Source organism: Scyliorhinus torazame, chromosome 21 (genome assembly GCF_047496885.1).
Source record: "Scyliorhinus torazame isolate Kashiwa2021f chromosome 21, sScyTor2.1, whole genome shotgun sequence".
Classification (NCBI taxonomy): Eukaryota; Metazoa; Chordata; class Chondrichthyes; order Carcharhiniformes; family Scyliorhinidae; genus Scyliorhinus; species Scyliorhinus torazame.
Genome location: NC_092727.1, coordinates 24,501,975 through 24,516,535, shown reverse-complemented (window position 1 = coordinate 24,516,535; position 14,561 = coordinate 24,501,975). Strand labels below are relative to the sequence as shown.

Below are 14,561 nucleotides of genomic sequence, written 5' to 3'. Positions count from 1 at the left end.
AAAGTCCCCCCCGCCCCCACCCCCCCATTATCAACTTACGTGAGTCTAGGTCCGGGATCTTCCCCAGCACTCTTTTGATAAAGTCAACGTCATCCCAGTTCGGCGCAGATATGTTCACCAGCACCACTCTTCTCCCCTCCAGCTTGCCGCTTACCATAAGGAATCTGCCCCCGCCGTCTGCGACTACGTCTGCCCTCCGCCTCAAATTGAACCCGCTTATTGATCATAATTGCTACCCCCCCTGGACTTAGAATCCAAGCCCGAGTGGAAGACCTGGCTGATCCAGCCCTTCCTTAGCCTAGTCTGGTCAGACTGTTTCAGATGTGTCTCCTGCAACATAATTACGTCCGCCTTTAGAGCCCGCAAATGCGTGAACACACGTGCCCTTTTAACTGGCCCATTTAGTCCCCTGACATTCCAGGTGATCAGCCTGGTTGGGGGGCACAATCCCCTCTCCTCTCTTCCCCCCCCCCCCCCCGCGCCGGTCAGCCATAACCTTTCTTGGGCCCACCCCCAGTCCATGCACCATGCCATCCCTGGCTCGCCTCTTGGCTGCTTCCACCCCCAACCTCCTTTCCATTATCTACTTCAGATCCCCCCCACATCAGCAAAATAACTCCCCCCCACCCCCCCCAAGCACACCACCCCCACTCCGACCCACTGGAGCAGTCTCGTTAAGATGGAAAGATCAAACAAGATGTAAACAGCAAACAGTAACGCGAGGCTGCTCCAGGTACAAGACAGTTCCAGCTGTGTACACAGAAAAGTGTCAACCCACGTCCCTTTCTGAGCACCCAAAAAATATATATATAACACCGCAATAACACAGTACCCGTACATCCCCCATCCGAAACAAACATAAAAACCATAGACATAAATTAAATAAAAGCCCCCAACCAACATCTTTAATCCCCATTGCTGACCGGCCACCCTTTTGTTGCAATATAGGCTCCAGCGCACTCAGAGAGCCCAACAAAAGGTGCCCACTACAACAGAAGACGAAAAAAAACAACAGAAGAAAGGAAAAAGACCATTCGAAAGGGGGGGGGGCGGATACCCTCCCCCACAGGCAAAAACTGCCCACAAACAATACACCACAAGGCACCTTTAAAGCAGTAAACAGTCGATCTGCAGTCCAGGCACAGTAGGCGTCCCTTCAACCAGTAATTCTCGGACTCCAGCTTGCGTCCGTGGGTCCTTTTTTCGAGACCAGCCCATGATCCCTCACGAAGTCCATCGCTTCTTCGGGCTCGGAGAAGTAGTGGTGTTGGCCCTGATGCGTAACCCAAAGACGGGCCGGGAAGAGCAGACCAAACTTCACGTGCTTTTTGAACAACACCTCCTTAACTTGTTTAAAGGCTGCTTGCCGCCTGGCCACCTCCTGGCTTAGGTCCTGGAAATGCGAAGGTCACTGTTATTCCACGTGCTGCTCTTAGCGCTCTTTGCCCACTGCAGCACCCGCTCCTTCTCCACAAACCTGTGAAACCTGATCACCATCGGAATGCCCCCCCCCCTCCCCCCCCCCCCCCCCCGACGCACCTGTCTCGCCTGTACTCTGTGTGCCCCCTCCAGCTCCGGCGGCCGCGGACAGGCTTCAGCTGCATCAACAGGTCCACCACGAACGCTGTGGCATCAGCTCCCTCCGCCTCCTCCGGGAGCCGATGATCCTCAGATTTTGTCTACAGGCTCTATTTTCCAGCTCAGCTTCTCTGTCTCTCCTTCAACCCGTCGACATCTAGCGCAGCAATCGTCTGCGCCTCCCCCAGCTCCTTAACTTTTTCGGCCTGGGCATCCAGTCTCTGGTTCAGCTGATCCACTGCCTTCTGAAGTGGGTCCAAGTTATCCCGCTTCAATGACTCAAAACTGCTCTTTATCACCTGCAGCATGTTTTCCAGCACCTGCTGGATCGTCGGGTCCGAGGTCCACAGGTCCGCCACCTTTGCACCCGGGTCAGCTTCCCCTGCACCTTGCCTTTGTCCCTTCCTCTCCCGTTTGCGCTGCTTTCTGCTCTCCCGCAATTCCATGCAGCTCTGCTCGCTCCTTAGCCCCTCGTGGCTGTCCTTTCAGTGCTCCGCAGCCCCGCAAAACCGGGGAACCAGGTCCTCAAATTCCGCCGGAGTGAGAGCCCCCGAATGTGCGGCTCGCTCACTCATTGCAGTCACCGGAAGTGTGGAAAGCACTTCTACAGGTGCACTGATTCAATTGAAGAAAAATGGTCAAACACCTGTGGGTTTTCTTGATGTTGGTTCATTTTGTGCTCCTGTGTGAGGTGATTCATTTTGGAAGGAATAACAGGAAGACAAAGTACTGGGCTAATGGTAAGATTCTTGGTAGTGTGGATGAGCAGAGAGATCTCAGTGTCCATGTACATAGATCCCTGAAAGTTGCCACCCAGGTTGAGAGGGTTGTTAAGAAGGCGTACGGTGTGTTAGCTTTTATTGGTAGAGGGATTGAGTTTCGGAGCTATGAGGTCATGTTGCAGCTGTACAAAACTCTGGTGCGGCCGCATTTGGAGTATTGCGTTCAATTCTGGTCGCCTCATTATAGGAAGGATGTGGAAGCATTGAAAAGGGTGCAGAGGAGATTTACCAGAATGTTGCCTGGTATGAAGGAAGATCTTATGAGGGAAGGCTGAGGTACTTTAGGCTCTTTTCGTTAGAGAGAAGAAGGTTAAGAGGTGACTTAATTGAGGCATACAAGATGATCAGAGGATTAGATAGGGTGGACAGTGAGAGCCTTTTTCCTCGGATGGTGATGTCGAGCACGAGGGGACATAGCTTTAAATTGAGGGGAAATAGATATAGGACAGATGTCAGAGGTAGGTTCTTTACTCAGAAAGTAGTACGGGCGTGGAATGCCCTGCCTACAACAGTAGTGGAAGGGCATTCAAATGGTCATTGGATAGACATATGGACGATAAGGGAATAGTGTAGATGGGATTTAGAGTGGTTTCACAGGTCGGTGCAACATCGAGGGCCGGAGGGCCTGTACTGCGCTGTTATGTTCTATGTCCCTTTATGAAGCAGACAAAATTTGAGAGGCTTCAAATAGTTCCGCCTGAAATGATAAATGGATGAGGGAGTCAGTAAGGGGATGTTATGAAGGTGGGAGTAAGTGTGATGTGAAGTTAAAAGTTCAGCTCCGGGTCAAATATGACGCCAAGGTTGTGAACAGCCTGTCTCAGTATGAGACAGTGACGCGGGACAGGATGTAACCTGTGGTGAGGAACAGAATTTGATGTTAGCACCATGGTCCTTCATCCTTCCGAATATTTCATTGGAGAAAATCAATGTTTATCCAGCTTAACAACACAGACAATGGAGGAGGCACATGAGTTAGGGTAGGTGAAGCCAGGTATTATCAGTGCGCATGTGGAACCTAATGCCATATATCTAGATGATGTAATCACGGGACAGTATATAAATGAGAACTAGATGGTGGGGGGGATAGTATTAGACCCTGGGCAGGCCCCAGAGATGACACTATTGTGGTAGGAAGAGATCTTTCTACGACTGGATAGGTTAGTGTGAAGCCAGACGAGGGCAATCCCTCACAGTTAGACAATGAAGGAGAGACAGATTTAAAGGAGGGGTCAGTACCTGAATAGAGGCAACCATTTATAACGTCAAATAGCATGGATGCCAAGAAGGTGGGTGGTCATCGATATAGTGCAAATAGAGTTCTTGGACCAACCGATGTCCCCTTGGGCAAGCTGAGCTCAGGGAGGACATGAAGGGAGATGGGAGAAAAACTGGGGAAACATGCGGGGTCAAGACTGGTGCGGCGTGTCGAGAGACTTTTCTTGGTGATAAGAGGGAGAGATGCTGAAAAGCTGACTGGATCATCAATCTTATTGAGGGAGAGTGAAGGGGAGAGAGGGGTTTAAGGAATCAGCAGGTAATAGCAAAAAGAAGCCAGGGGTTGAATTTGCATTTCAGGATGACCCTGGAGTGGTGAGCAGTTTTGAGCGAGGTGCATGTGATCTAATCGTCTTTGACCAAGTCTAGCGCCGAATGTCTGAGCTCACTTTGTGTAATCCATTTCTGGGAATAGGTTTGTACTTATTAGCAACTTTGTCATTAACGGAAGGTAAAAGTCAAACATTAGAAAGAGAAAGATTTTAGAACAAAGGGAGGTGGGGAGTAGGGACTTTTGTCATACAATACTCAAAATAGCATGTGTGCAAAACGTTTTTAAGCTGCACATGGAAAGAAATGGAACGTGATTGTTTTGGTGTACAGATCCAATCGACTGGATTGGAATTATATGTGACAATCAAATGATTGCCCAGAGCAACTCGTCTCCTCTGCAATGGAGAACTTATCCCCTTGTGCATCCTTTGTTTAATCAAATAAGGGTGCAAGTTTTCGAAGCACATAGGGTAGAATTCAGGCTGGTTTAAATATTATACAGAACAAAAAGCAAATAATGTGCATCTGCACGAGGCAAATGCTAATTTAGAATCTACTCAGCAGGGATTTTTTTTAAATGTTTATTTTCAGTGAAAATTAGGTATGCGGAGCTTAGCTCAAATGTTGCAGTTATTACAGTGCTTTGGAGCCCATATTTATGCTTGTGTGAGATTTTGTGCAATACACAAGAGTTGTTAAGTAAACCAGACATGCTAAATCACATCGGAAAGAAGAATTGCTTGCCAGCAGTGAGATCAGCAAAACTTAACTATTGCAAGCATTGTCGATAAGTGTACCATTACTTTGATGTTCAGCAACTTGTGCTTCAGTTGATAAAGCACTAATGTTTGTGTATGCCACCTTTGGGTTTCTATTTCTTACATTCAGAGAATGAAAATAGATGAGGCATATGTTCAAACGAATACCAATTTTGTCAGTAACCAGTGTCTAGGAATAGATTTTTCTCCTCTTTTTGTTTTGAGTAGAAAGTGGTCTCCCCACTTAATACCCATGTTCTCTGTCACAGAAATTAGTTCAGGGAAGAAAACGTACCCATTGTTCTTAGAAATTACGCAGGTCCTTTGAAAGTATCTAGCAAAATGGCAACATATTACTATGTGGAGTAAGTGATTGCCTAATGGTTATCATTCACTTTGCATTGGAGTCGATGGTGTTACTTTATCTTGGACTTGGAAGATAGTGTAAAGCAGTGGACATATTCAGAGGCTGATTAACAGTCTAATAGGCCAAGACATGAATGCTTCTTCCGTGGTCGTAACTATCTTTATACCAGCCTATTGGGTGATTAGCCCTACATGGTAGATGGGGTATATAGGCTCAAAACCTGTGTAATGGAGACTCTCGCTCATTAGGCTCATTTACCCCTCTAAATGTCAATGCAAAATTTCTTCATGAGTCTATTTGGAGCAGAGTCTGTACCTCGTCCTTTCTAATGCAAAAATAGGAATGCTACCAGCAAGCTAAACTCGCGTCCATTAGCGAGACAAGTATTTCAGAGATGGAGAAATATTTTAGTCATATAAACCTGGTGAATACTGGATGAGATTGAAGGCTAGTTGCAAAATTAACTTGCTGTTTCATTAATGGAAACATGAATTCTGTTTTTACCAGGAAGTAATAGAAAGGAGGGAACCCTTCAAGAGTTATGTGCTTTTTACAAAAGTTAGAAGTACAGACGTGTAGGTGCATTTTGGTTTTCAGAAACTTTGGTCATTAAAGCAAGTATTTTATAATCATCTTCTAATTGTTCCAGAGACCCCATCTGCACCAGCAGTCCTGGATACCATACCCTATTCCAGCACTGTGCAGGTCAAAGTAGAAGAGCCAGAATCAACTGGTGGTGTGCCAATTCTGAAATATCTGGTGGAATGGAAAGTCAGGAATACTGAAGAATGGTTCACCAAGCATGCTGATGCGAGGGAAGGTAAGTTGCAAAAGACAGCAATAACATGGGAATGATAAGCTATGAACTTGATCACACAATTTAATGCCCTTAGAAAGGATTATTGAATGAAGAGCACTATTTCACACAATGGAAGTGAGCATGGATGGAGAATCATCCCTGATGCTCTCAAACTTCCTATGCAAAGCCCACCCCCATCAACAATGGGAAAAAAGCCCTGAGGCAAGTTTATTGTTACCCAATCCACTTGCCAAATTGTACACAGCACGAGATGTTCTAAAATTGTTTCCATTGGCCAAATACAGACCAATCAGTCTATAATTCACAAGGACCAAGAAATTGAATGGCACGATGCCTGCTTTGGGGCCCTGATTGGGTGCCTAAGCTTCCATTGTAGCAAGCAAATGTTCAACCCTTTCACATATTTAAATTGATATTGGATTGCCAGAATGAAGCCAGCATAAGAATATGTGATCACTACCCACTTTCCTGATCCCAGTCTTCATTCCCCAACATTACTGATCCTGGCCACTGCTGCCCTTCCTTCCCAGTCACAGGCCCTATAGGCATGACATATGCTCAATAAATGAATGAACTTATTGGCACATTGAGATTAATTAGATATGAGCGATTAAATAGGAAGACAATACAAGTACTCAATGAGGTTGATTTTGACACTAAATTGAGAACACTTGATATTTTATTTTTAAAGCATTTGCACAAAAACAATTTAACCTCTAATTGATGGAAAGCAGAAGAAATAATGGGGATAGTTATATAATTGCACACAAACATATCCGGCATCATCATCCTAGAATTCTGCAGAAGATATCCTAATTGCCATTAGATGGTAATATCTACATTCTCAAAGAAGGAAACAAATTACTTTAAGGGGCGAGATCCTCTGGCCATCCTGCAACTTGTTTTTTGGCAGCGGAGGTGGCCCTGCCATTGGCCTGTGGCGGGATCTTCTGGTCCTGCTGCTAGCAATGAGACTTTCCATTGAATTCATCCCACGAAGCCGGGAAACACACAGGGTGCACCGTCGGCAGCACCGGAAGATTCTGCCGGCTTCACCAGCTGGAAGATCTCTACCAAGGAAACTTGAGCGATCAGAGTCCAATCCAGATAATCCTCAATATAAAACTTTTCGTTAAAATGTATCTCTGTCATATAGCTTTACTAGTTGGTCTGCTACATTGATTTTGGCTTTGGCAATGACTTTGAACAATCAGTAATGCCTCCATTATAATGCTTAAAATGTATCCTTTCTAAGGTGGCCACCACAATCAGTGTAAAAAGATGATGTTGGTCTGAAATAACCCGAGTAACATTTGGGCATGTCCATGGATTTTAAGTGTACTCCAGACATTCTGGCAATTAACTATTTAAGAGCATTAAGTTTACTGTTTTACGTGTTTTGTCTTTTCCACTCGTTTGAATTATTTTATTTGCAACTAGACTAACCAAAGAAATAAAACTCAGCCCAAATTATTATTATTTTTTTAAATTTAGAGTACCCAATTAATTTTTCCAATTAAGGGGCAATTTAGCATGGCCAATCCAACTACCATGCACATCTTTGGGTTGTGTGGGCAAAACCCACACAAACACAGGGATAATGTGCAAACTCCACACGGACAGTGACTCAGAGCCGGGATTGAACCTGGGACCTCGGCGCCAGCACTAACCACTGCACCACCGTGCTGCCCCAGCCGAAATAAATTAAGCAATTGCCTAATATCACTGCTGCTGAATATGTAACGGCCATGTCAATGTCTTATTAATTATATCGTTACGGTTTAATGGCAATTACATTATTAGTTTTGACAGTAATTACACTTAAACAGGTGATGGGTATTTGTACACCTATTAATGGAGATAGCTGGGATGGTGTGGGGGGTTGGAGTAGTGTTCACTGTGAACTAAGTCAATATATGATTAGCAAGTCATAGATCTTCAGTGAACCTTGAAAGAGCTAACCTCTGAAAATATCATCAAATCCCTTAGGGAGGCTTAGGTTAGTTTATTTCGCTGATAATAAACATTTAGTGCTATTCCCAATGTCATGGTCAGAATTTATGCCTTACAATTGTCCATGACAAAAATGTTTTGATGTGTGAGGTTAGTATGTATTTCCTTTCCCTTAGAATGTTGTCCCAGTTTAAATCATTTCCAGCAGCAAGCGTTTGTAAATTTTAAATCTTCGAATTTTAGAAGATCATATATTGTCACACACAATACCCCAGGGGTTTTAATGTGATCTCTGTCACACATGCACAAAGATTAGATACAAATGAAGATAAAACCACTACAAGTTGTAATGATTTGTTTATTTCATAGCAGTCCTGTGGCTTCTCCGTTGAATTGATAACTTTAGTTGGAGTGGAGGTGTTGAAAAGCAATAAGATGTGGTGCATTTTATAGTTGAATTTCCAGGAGGCTGGTTCTTGGGTGAACTAAGTGGGACCAGGTTACGGGGAGATTCCTTCTCTCTCTTCCATGGCATAACTGTTTTGCCTTGGCTGTTGTTGTCTTGCAGCTTCTTCAGTAGCTTTTCAGATGATGTTTCTGATCTGAATTATGATGTTATTTTTAAAAAGAACAGGTAACAAACATGGCTGCCTTAAATCGTGTGCCCAATTACAGGTTCAAACAACTTCTTCCAAAAAAGGGTAGTGGGTTACCTTTCTTCACAACTCGTTTTTTAGTCTTTCACACGTTGAGAGCTTTTGAGGCAACCAAGGTAGTCTTAATTGAGTGGCCTATTCAATTCAAATTACCCTTTAACCATTTTTCATGAATAGGATCGAGTTTCAGTAACTCTGTGACTCAATGACGAGTTGGCTGATATTGGGGCAGCCTAATTCTTGTTCTTGATAGTCTTGTTTACAGTTCATCCTTGACAAAGGGATTTGTGAATTTCACAAGTGGCTGGGATTATTCATTTTTTTAATGGGGCATTTGCTTGAGTTTCAGTTGTGTCCAGAGCCGACAATGCCAAAGTCACTTTGACATGTTGTCAGTCTTAAAAACTGTGGTGGCCATTTAAAATATGTAATTTTAAAATTTGTAATGGATTCTTGCCTGTACTGGACATGACACCATGCAGGCAAGTTAAGCTAGAATGCGGGATGTACTCAATTCAATCTGAATTGATGGACATTTTCACACAATTAGAATTTCAACAGCCAAACATTTCAACAACCAAACATACCAATTCCAGGTCCATTATTTATTGTCTGTTATCTGTTCTCTCGGTAGGCCTTGTTGATGAATGAAAATTTTCATCTTAAGTTCTCAAATAGTGAAAAATTATTTAAAATGACTGAATGGCAAATCACGGGCACGATGATGCCATCAGACAAAGCTTTCCACCAGTTCCAGCATTAAATTCTCTTTGCCTCTTGTGATCTGTCTTAAGTTAAACCATTATCTCTGAAACTTATTTTTTTAAGAATTAGAGCGTGAAAGAGCAATTTGATTTGAAGGCATTTTTTTTTCTTTTTTTAATTGTAAAGAAACAAGTATTTCCCAGGCAAATATAATGATATCCATTAGTGACGATATTAGAGTGAAGTGTGAACACAACTTGCATCACTTACACACCACCAATTTCATTCCTTTGTAAGACAGTGTCATGGCCAAGCCAAAGAACAGAGAACTCTTTGCACATACATAATTCTATTTTGGAGTCCACAATGCCAAGGGCATGCTACACAAATCCATTTTTGTTGTTGCTCCCTGCAACATAATAAAAACATCCATTAACTGGACATCTGGTAGGATTGTTAAGACCTTTGATTGTAACAAGTGGTGTGATCAAGACTAAACTAATTCCCCTGTTTGAAGGTGGCTAGAGGTACTGTAAATATTAGAAATCCCACCTTAAAAGGATTTAAAATGTCATTACAATTAGATTAATGAGATACATTGTTTAAAAACCTTTTCTAAAAGACAACTTTCAACAGTTGAAGTAAAACAAGTAGAACATTACAAATCATTAAAATAAAAGTTAGGGTAGCTTTGATTCAGTTAATACAATGATATATTTTCATAAATGTATTATCAGCACATTAGTGTTACTTAGTTTGAATTATTGACCATTAGATCAATGGGAGATTCAGGACAACTTTAGAGGGAACAGGATTTACTCTGTTTTCAGCTCATGTGCGAACCAAACAAATTAAAGGTGATGTTCCAAGTTGAAATTAAGGATGTATCAACTCTTATAGAAAGGAAGCGGGGACTTTTATTTTGCATCAGTAGAATATATCAAAGTGTTTCACAATCTTTAATTTAATTTCTTTATTGTCTTTCTACATAATATTTTCTTTGTTCAGCATGCAAAGAACATAAAGGGATTTCCTGCTTGTATACCTTTTCAGTGTCTATTTGTTTAACCTTCAATTCTCAAATAAATTATGATCAAACTGTTTGTCAACTTTGGCAGATCTGTGAAATGTAATTCTGCACTACAAATTGAGGGTTATGATGCACTATTTAATATTTGACAGTCCTAGGTTCAGACAATGTCATTACGGTCAGTGGACTGTCCCCAGAAACCATGTATAGTCTGCGGTTATCTGCTATCAATGGAAAGGGAATTGGTGATGCAAGCCAGATCACTGAGTTCAAGACAGAACCAGTTCGTAAGTACATGATGGTTCTTTCATCACATGTTTTTAAACTGCTTGAACCATGTTGCTTTGAATTAATAAGGAAATGAAAATTGAACCTCTAGACTCATTAGCTTTATAAAATATTTTAAGGGACCATTATTCTGAGATAGAATTGACCCCCCTCCGAATGAAATGCTATTGTATTGTACAATCAAATATGGCTCTGAATGCTGCTACGATTTCAGTCATAATGTGTTAAAGTGAAACATGTTGCTAAAATTGGAGTTACAATTTTTCCTGCATTATTTACAGATGGATTGGCTCAATGTTTTTCATGTTTAAACTGTTAGACTTTTGTAAAAGGTTGTTTTCTATGAAGAGTTCAGGACAGAGTGAAGACCAAAGTCTACACCATTGGAATGGATGGAAAATGTTTTTTGTTATACGTTCATATCACTTGTATGGATAAGGTATTTGCTGTGTGTCTTAAATGCCTTGAAAGATATTTATTATCGGAAAACTCCAAATGATTTTGGTTCAGGTGCTTGAGATGAGCAGTTCTCTGAAGTCACTGTCAATCCTCCTCTGGGATTCTGGTTTATCAAATATTAGGAAAGATAAAGGATGTCTTTCCTGATATAAATTATTTCATTAAAATTAATTGCAAATTTATAGCATTGATCATCAGCTCTTAACTTCGCATCTAATTTGCGATTAGCTCTGGGGATGTGTCATGTTTTAAGCGTGTAAATGATAGTGCTGCATTGGTTCAAGAAGATGCATCCTTCTGAAATTAGGTTGAACGGATCCCAGCATTGGCATTCAGCTGTGCCACAATTGGCCAATAAATTAAAGTCCAATATATAACTATGCCATATCTTTTTTTTAAAAAGTGAAAGTTCTGATTGTCTTCTTTGTTGAAAACCCTATTCAATTTGAGAAATGCATGCATTACACAAAGATGGTATTTATTATTCAGCAATGATTGCATAGAATAAGAGAAGTTAACAAAATAACTACTTTCAGTCCTTTTAGTTTCTTATATTGGAGACCGTACGAAGAACAATACAGCACAGAAACAGGCCCTTCGGCCCTCCAAGCCTGTACCGGTCATGATACCAACCTTGACCAAAACCCTCAGCACTGCCTTGTGCCGAATCACTCGATACCTATCCTATCCATGTATTTGTTAAGATGCCTTTTGAATGGCGTTAATGTATCTGGTTCCAAAACCTTCCCAGGCATCGCGTTCCAGGCACTCACCACCCTCTACGTAAAAATACAGATTAAGAAAAAAACAAGTACGTGGTTAGTCAATTTTGAGAAATATCTTTTCCAAACTCTTGAAATGAAAATGGAAATTGCTTATTGTCACTAGTAGGCTTCAAATGAAGTTACTGTGAAAAGCCCCTAGTCGCCACATTCCGGCACCTGTTCGGGGAGGCTGGTACGGGAATTGAACTGTGCTGCTGGCCTGCCTTGGTCTGCTTTAAAAGCCAGCAATTTAGCCCAGTGTGCTAAACCAGCCCCAGTGTTGGAAACTCTTCGAAAACAGGGGCAGAAAGTTAGTTGTGCGTTATTGTAGAGTACTGTAACATTTGTCATTTTACTGGGTATATTTTATGGACGTGCAAATCTCCAATAGTTTACCAGCATGAAAACAGATAGTGAAATAAAGCCAGTTGTACAAAAGGTGCAGGTCCAAGCTCCCATCGATTACATACATGAATTGTGTGAAAAAGGGATGGTAAAATGCTTCGAAGAACCATGGAATCTTCATTCGCTCACCACCCTGACATCAGTACGAATTAGAGTGAGGAATAACATGGCAGGTCCTGGTTATGTTGGTTATATCGATGCTGCAGACACCTGAGAATTGTGAGGTGAAGTAGTTCTTCCTTCAAGCTCTTTGTTATTCATAATGAAACACATAGAGAAAGTAGCTAATGGGAAGAAAGCACGTACGTTTTAGTTTCCACTGGTGTTACGAAGCATCTCGCATAGCTTGGCAGTGCCCAGTTTAAACCTTATATTTTTCGTGAAATCTGCAAATTGTTTTCCTTTTAATCTGTTGCCTCCATTAGTATTTTTTTCAAAGATGCAGTTGTCAGCAATGCTTTCCGAGATAACAAACAGTCGATCTGCCTGTCCTAATCACTGCTGACCTCACAATTATTGTGGTAAAATCTGTTTAATTTCTGTCTTTAACCCTTCACTCTTTTGGTTTTAGTCATTTGTACTTCACCCCTCTTTACGCCTTTTCTTTTTCTTTCCATTCCTCTATTCTCTTCTCATCTGTGTCCATTACAATGAAAGCAGTATTCACTGGTGGGCCAAGTAAGTTCATCCCTAAATCCTGTTCATAGTCTCTGTTCATTGCTTAAGGTTTTACTTGTTAGCCTTATGGTGTTTTTAGGCAGTGCAATACTGTGTTATGAGACCTGGTGGCACTTCGGGTTGGCCATTCTCCGGTCGGAGAATCGGTGAGGAGCGGCGGCGATTTTTTTTCACATAAAATGCCACAGATCCTCTGCAGATTTATGCATGGCGTGGATTGCTGGATATTGGGCCATAATTTTGAGCAGGCGGCCTGATAGTAAGGTCCTGTGGCAGGCCACACTCCCGAATCGCAATTCAGTACCCCCTCTCCAGCAGCGCAATTCAGCCCCCCACCCCCTCCCCCCAGTACGGGGGTGACCCGGCCCAACCTGTCCCCTCTCCAGAGATTCCCTAAATAAAGATACCCCCTAAATAAAGAGTCCCCCTCAGAGAACCCCTCCCACAGGCTCCCCAGAAAAGTGACACCTGTCACTTTAGCCCCCAGAAGAGAGACCCCTGTCAGGAAGCACCCCCCGCCTGTCATGATATGCAGACACATGCAGATAATGATATACAGACAGGCAGCTAATGAACACAGAGAACAGGACATGACCAATGAGCAGGCAGGACACTCAGGGGTGGTATCTCACCGTAAAAGGCACAAAGCACTCACACTCCGCCTCTTTCCACTGATGAACATCTACAGAGTGAGTCAGGGTGTATTTACAGTATCACACCTCCAGCACGTGGCTAAGAGCTAGAATGGTGCAGTCAGCCAGAGTAACCACACTTTGGTTAGCAGAGAGTCGAACTCGCAGAGAACTGTGCTAACTGTGCTACTGGTTCAATAAATCAGATTGAACTAACTTCAAGGTCTGGAGTATATTTTGGTTAAAGCTGCATCCAGTTGCAGCCTGTGTTATCCCAGAGTACATAACACGACAAGTACAACATTCGAATCGGCAAGTCTCATTATATTCCTTTGAAGATTAGCAGACTTACGATATATCACCCCATATCAAAACTGACACACTATCTCTTGTAATTTCCCTTATGCTCCAACCCAAACATGTATCACTTTGGGCAGCTTTTTTATTATCTGGCCAGAGGTACAACATCTGAATAGAAATCAATAAGTATGGAATAGCTGATTACCTTTTTCGAACTATAAATGCAAAGCATACATATTTCTTTCCACCTCGTATTTGACATGCTGAGTTGAGTTGTTTTTCCTCTGGGTGCATAATCATCATTCTGCATCTTGAAATGGCAATAGGTAATTGCGGCAATAACTTTGCACTCTTCCAGTCGATTAATTTTAAGTCACAACATGATTTTATAATCTAAACTGAGGTGTGACTCCATCGCAGATAGATAATTCAACCCCATGTTACTCGTAACTTGGAGGCTTATCTCTTACATTTGTCTTTATTCCTTCATGGGATGTGGACATCACTGGCTAAGCCAGCATTTCTATTGCCCATGTGGTCGTATGACTGATCAAGGAGATGAAGCTTTACAGGCTTAAATAGATTGGTAAATATTCTGTGAATTCCCCTCAAGGTAAAAGATAATGGGGTAGAGTTTCCACTTTGGGTGTAATCGATGATCAGGATGGAAATGGTGCCCATTTTCAGAAGCGTTTTTAGTCTAGTTTCCACTCACCACTTCTTTATTGCGAAACACAAAATTTGCTGAGGACCAGCGTAATTAGGCAGCATTTTGAAACTTAATTTTTAAAAAACCTTTAGCTTCTATACCTTGATGTATTTAATCGTGGTCAAA

General features: G+C 42.2%; 1 protein-coding gene across 14 annotated transcripts in view; it reads left to right on the top strand.

Annotated features, from left to right (window-relative positions):
* The window catches only part of LOC140398222 (neural cell adhesion molecule 1-like), a 625,403-nt gene that overhangs the window by 482,071 nt on the left and 128,771 nt on the right, over positions 1–14,561 (top strand). For all 14 annotated transcript variants that reach the window (XM_072486624.1, XM_072486625.1, XM_072486626.1 and 11 more), the window contains 2 exons: positions 5,686–5,856; positions 10,353–10,487. In XM_072486624.1, the coding sequence (XP_072342725.1) occupies positions 5,686–5,856; positions 10,353–10,487 (306 nt within the window). The remainder of the gene's footprint in view (positions 1–5,685; positions 5,857–10,352; positions 10,488–14,561) is intronic.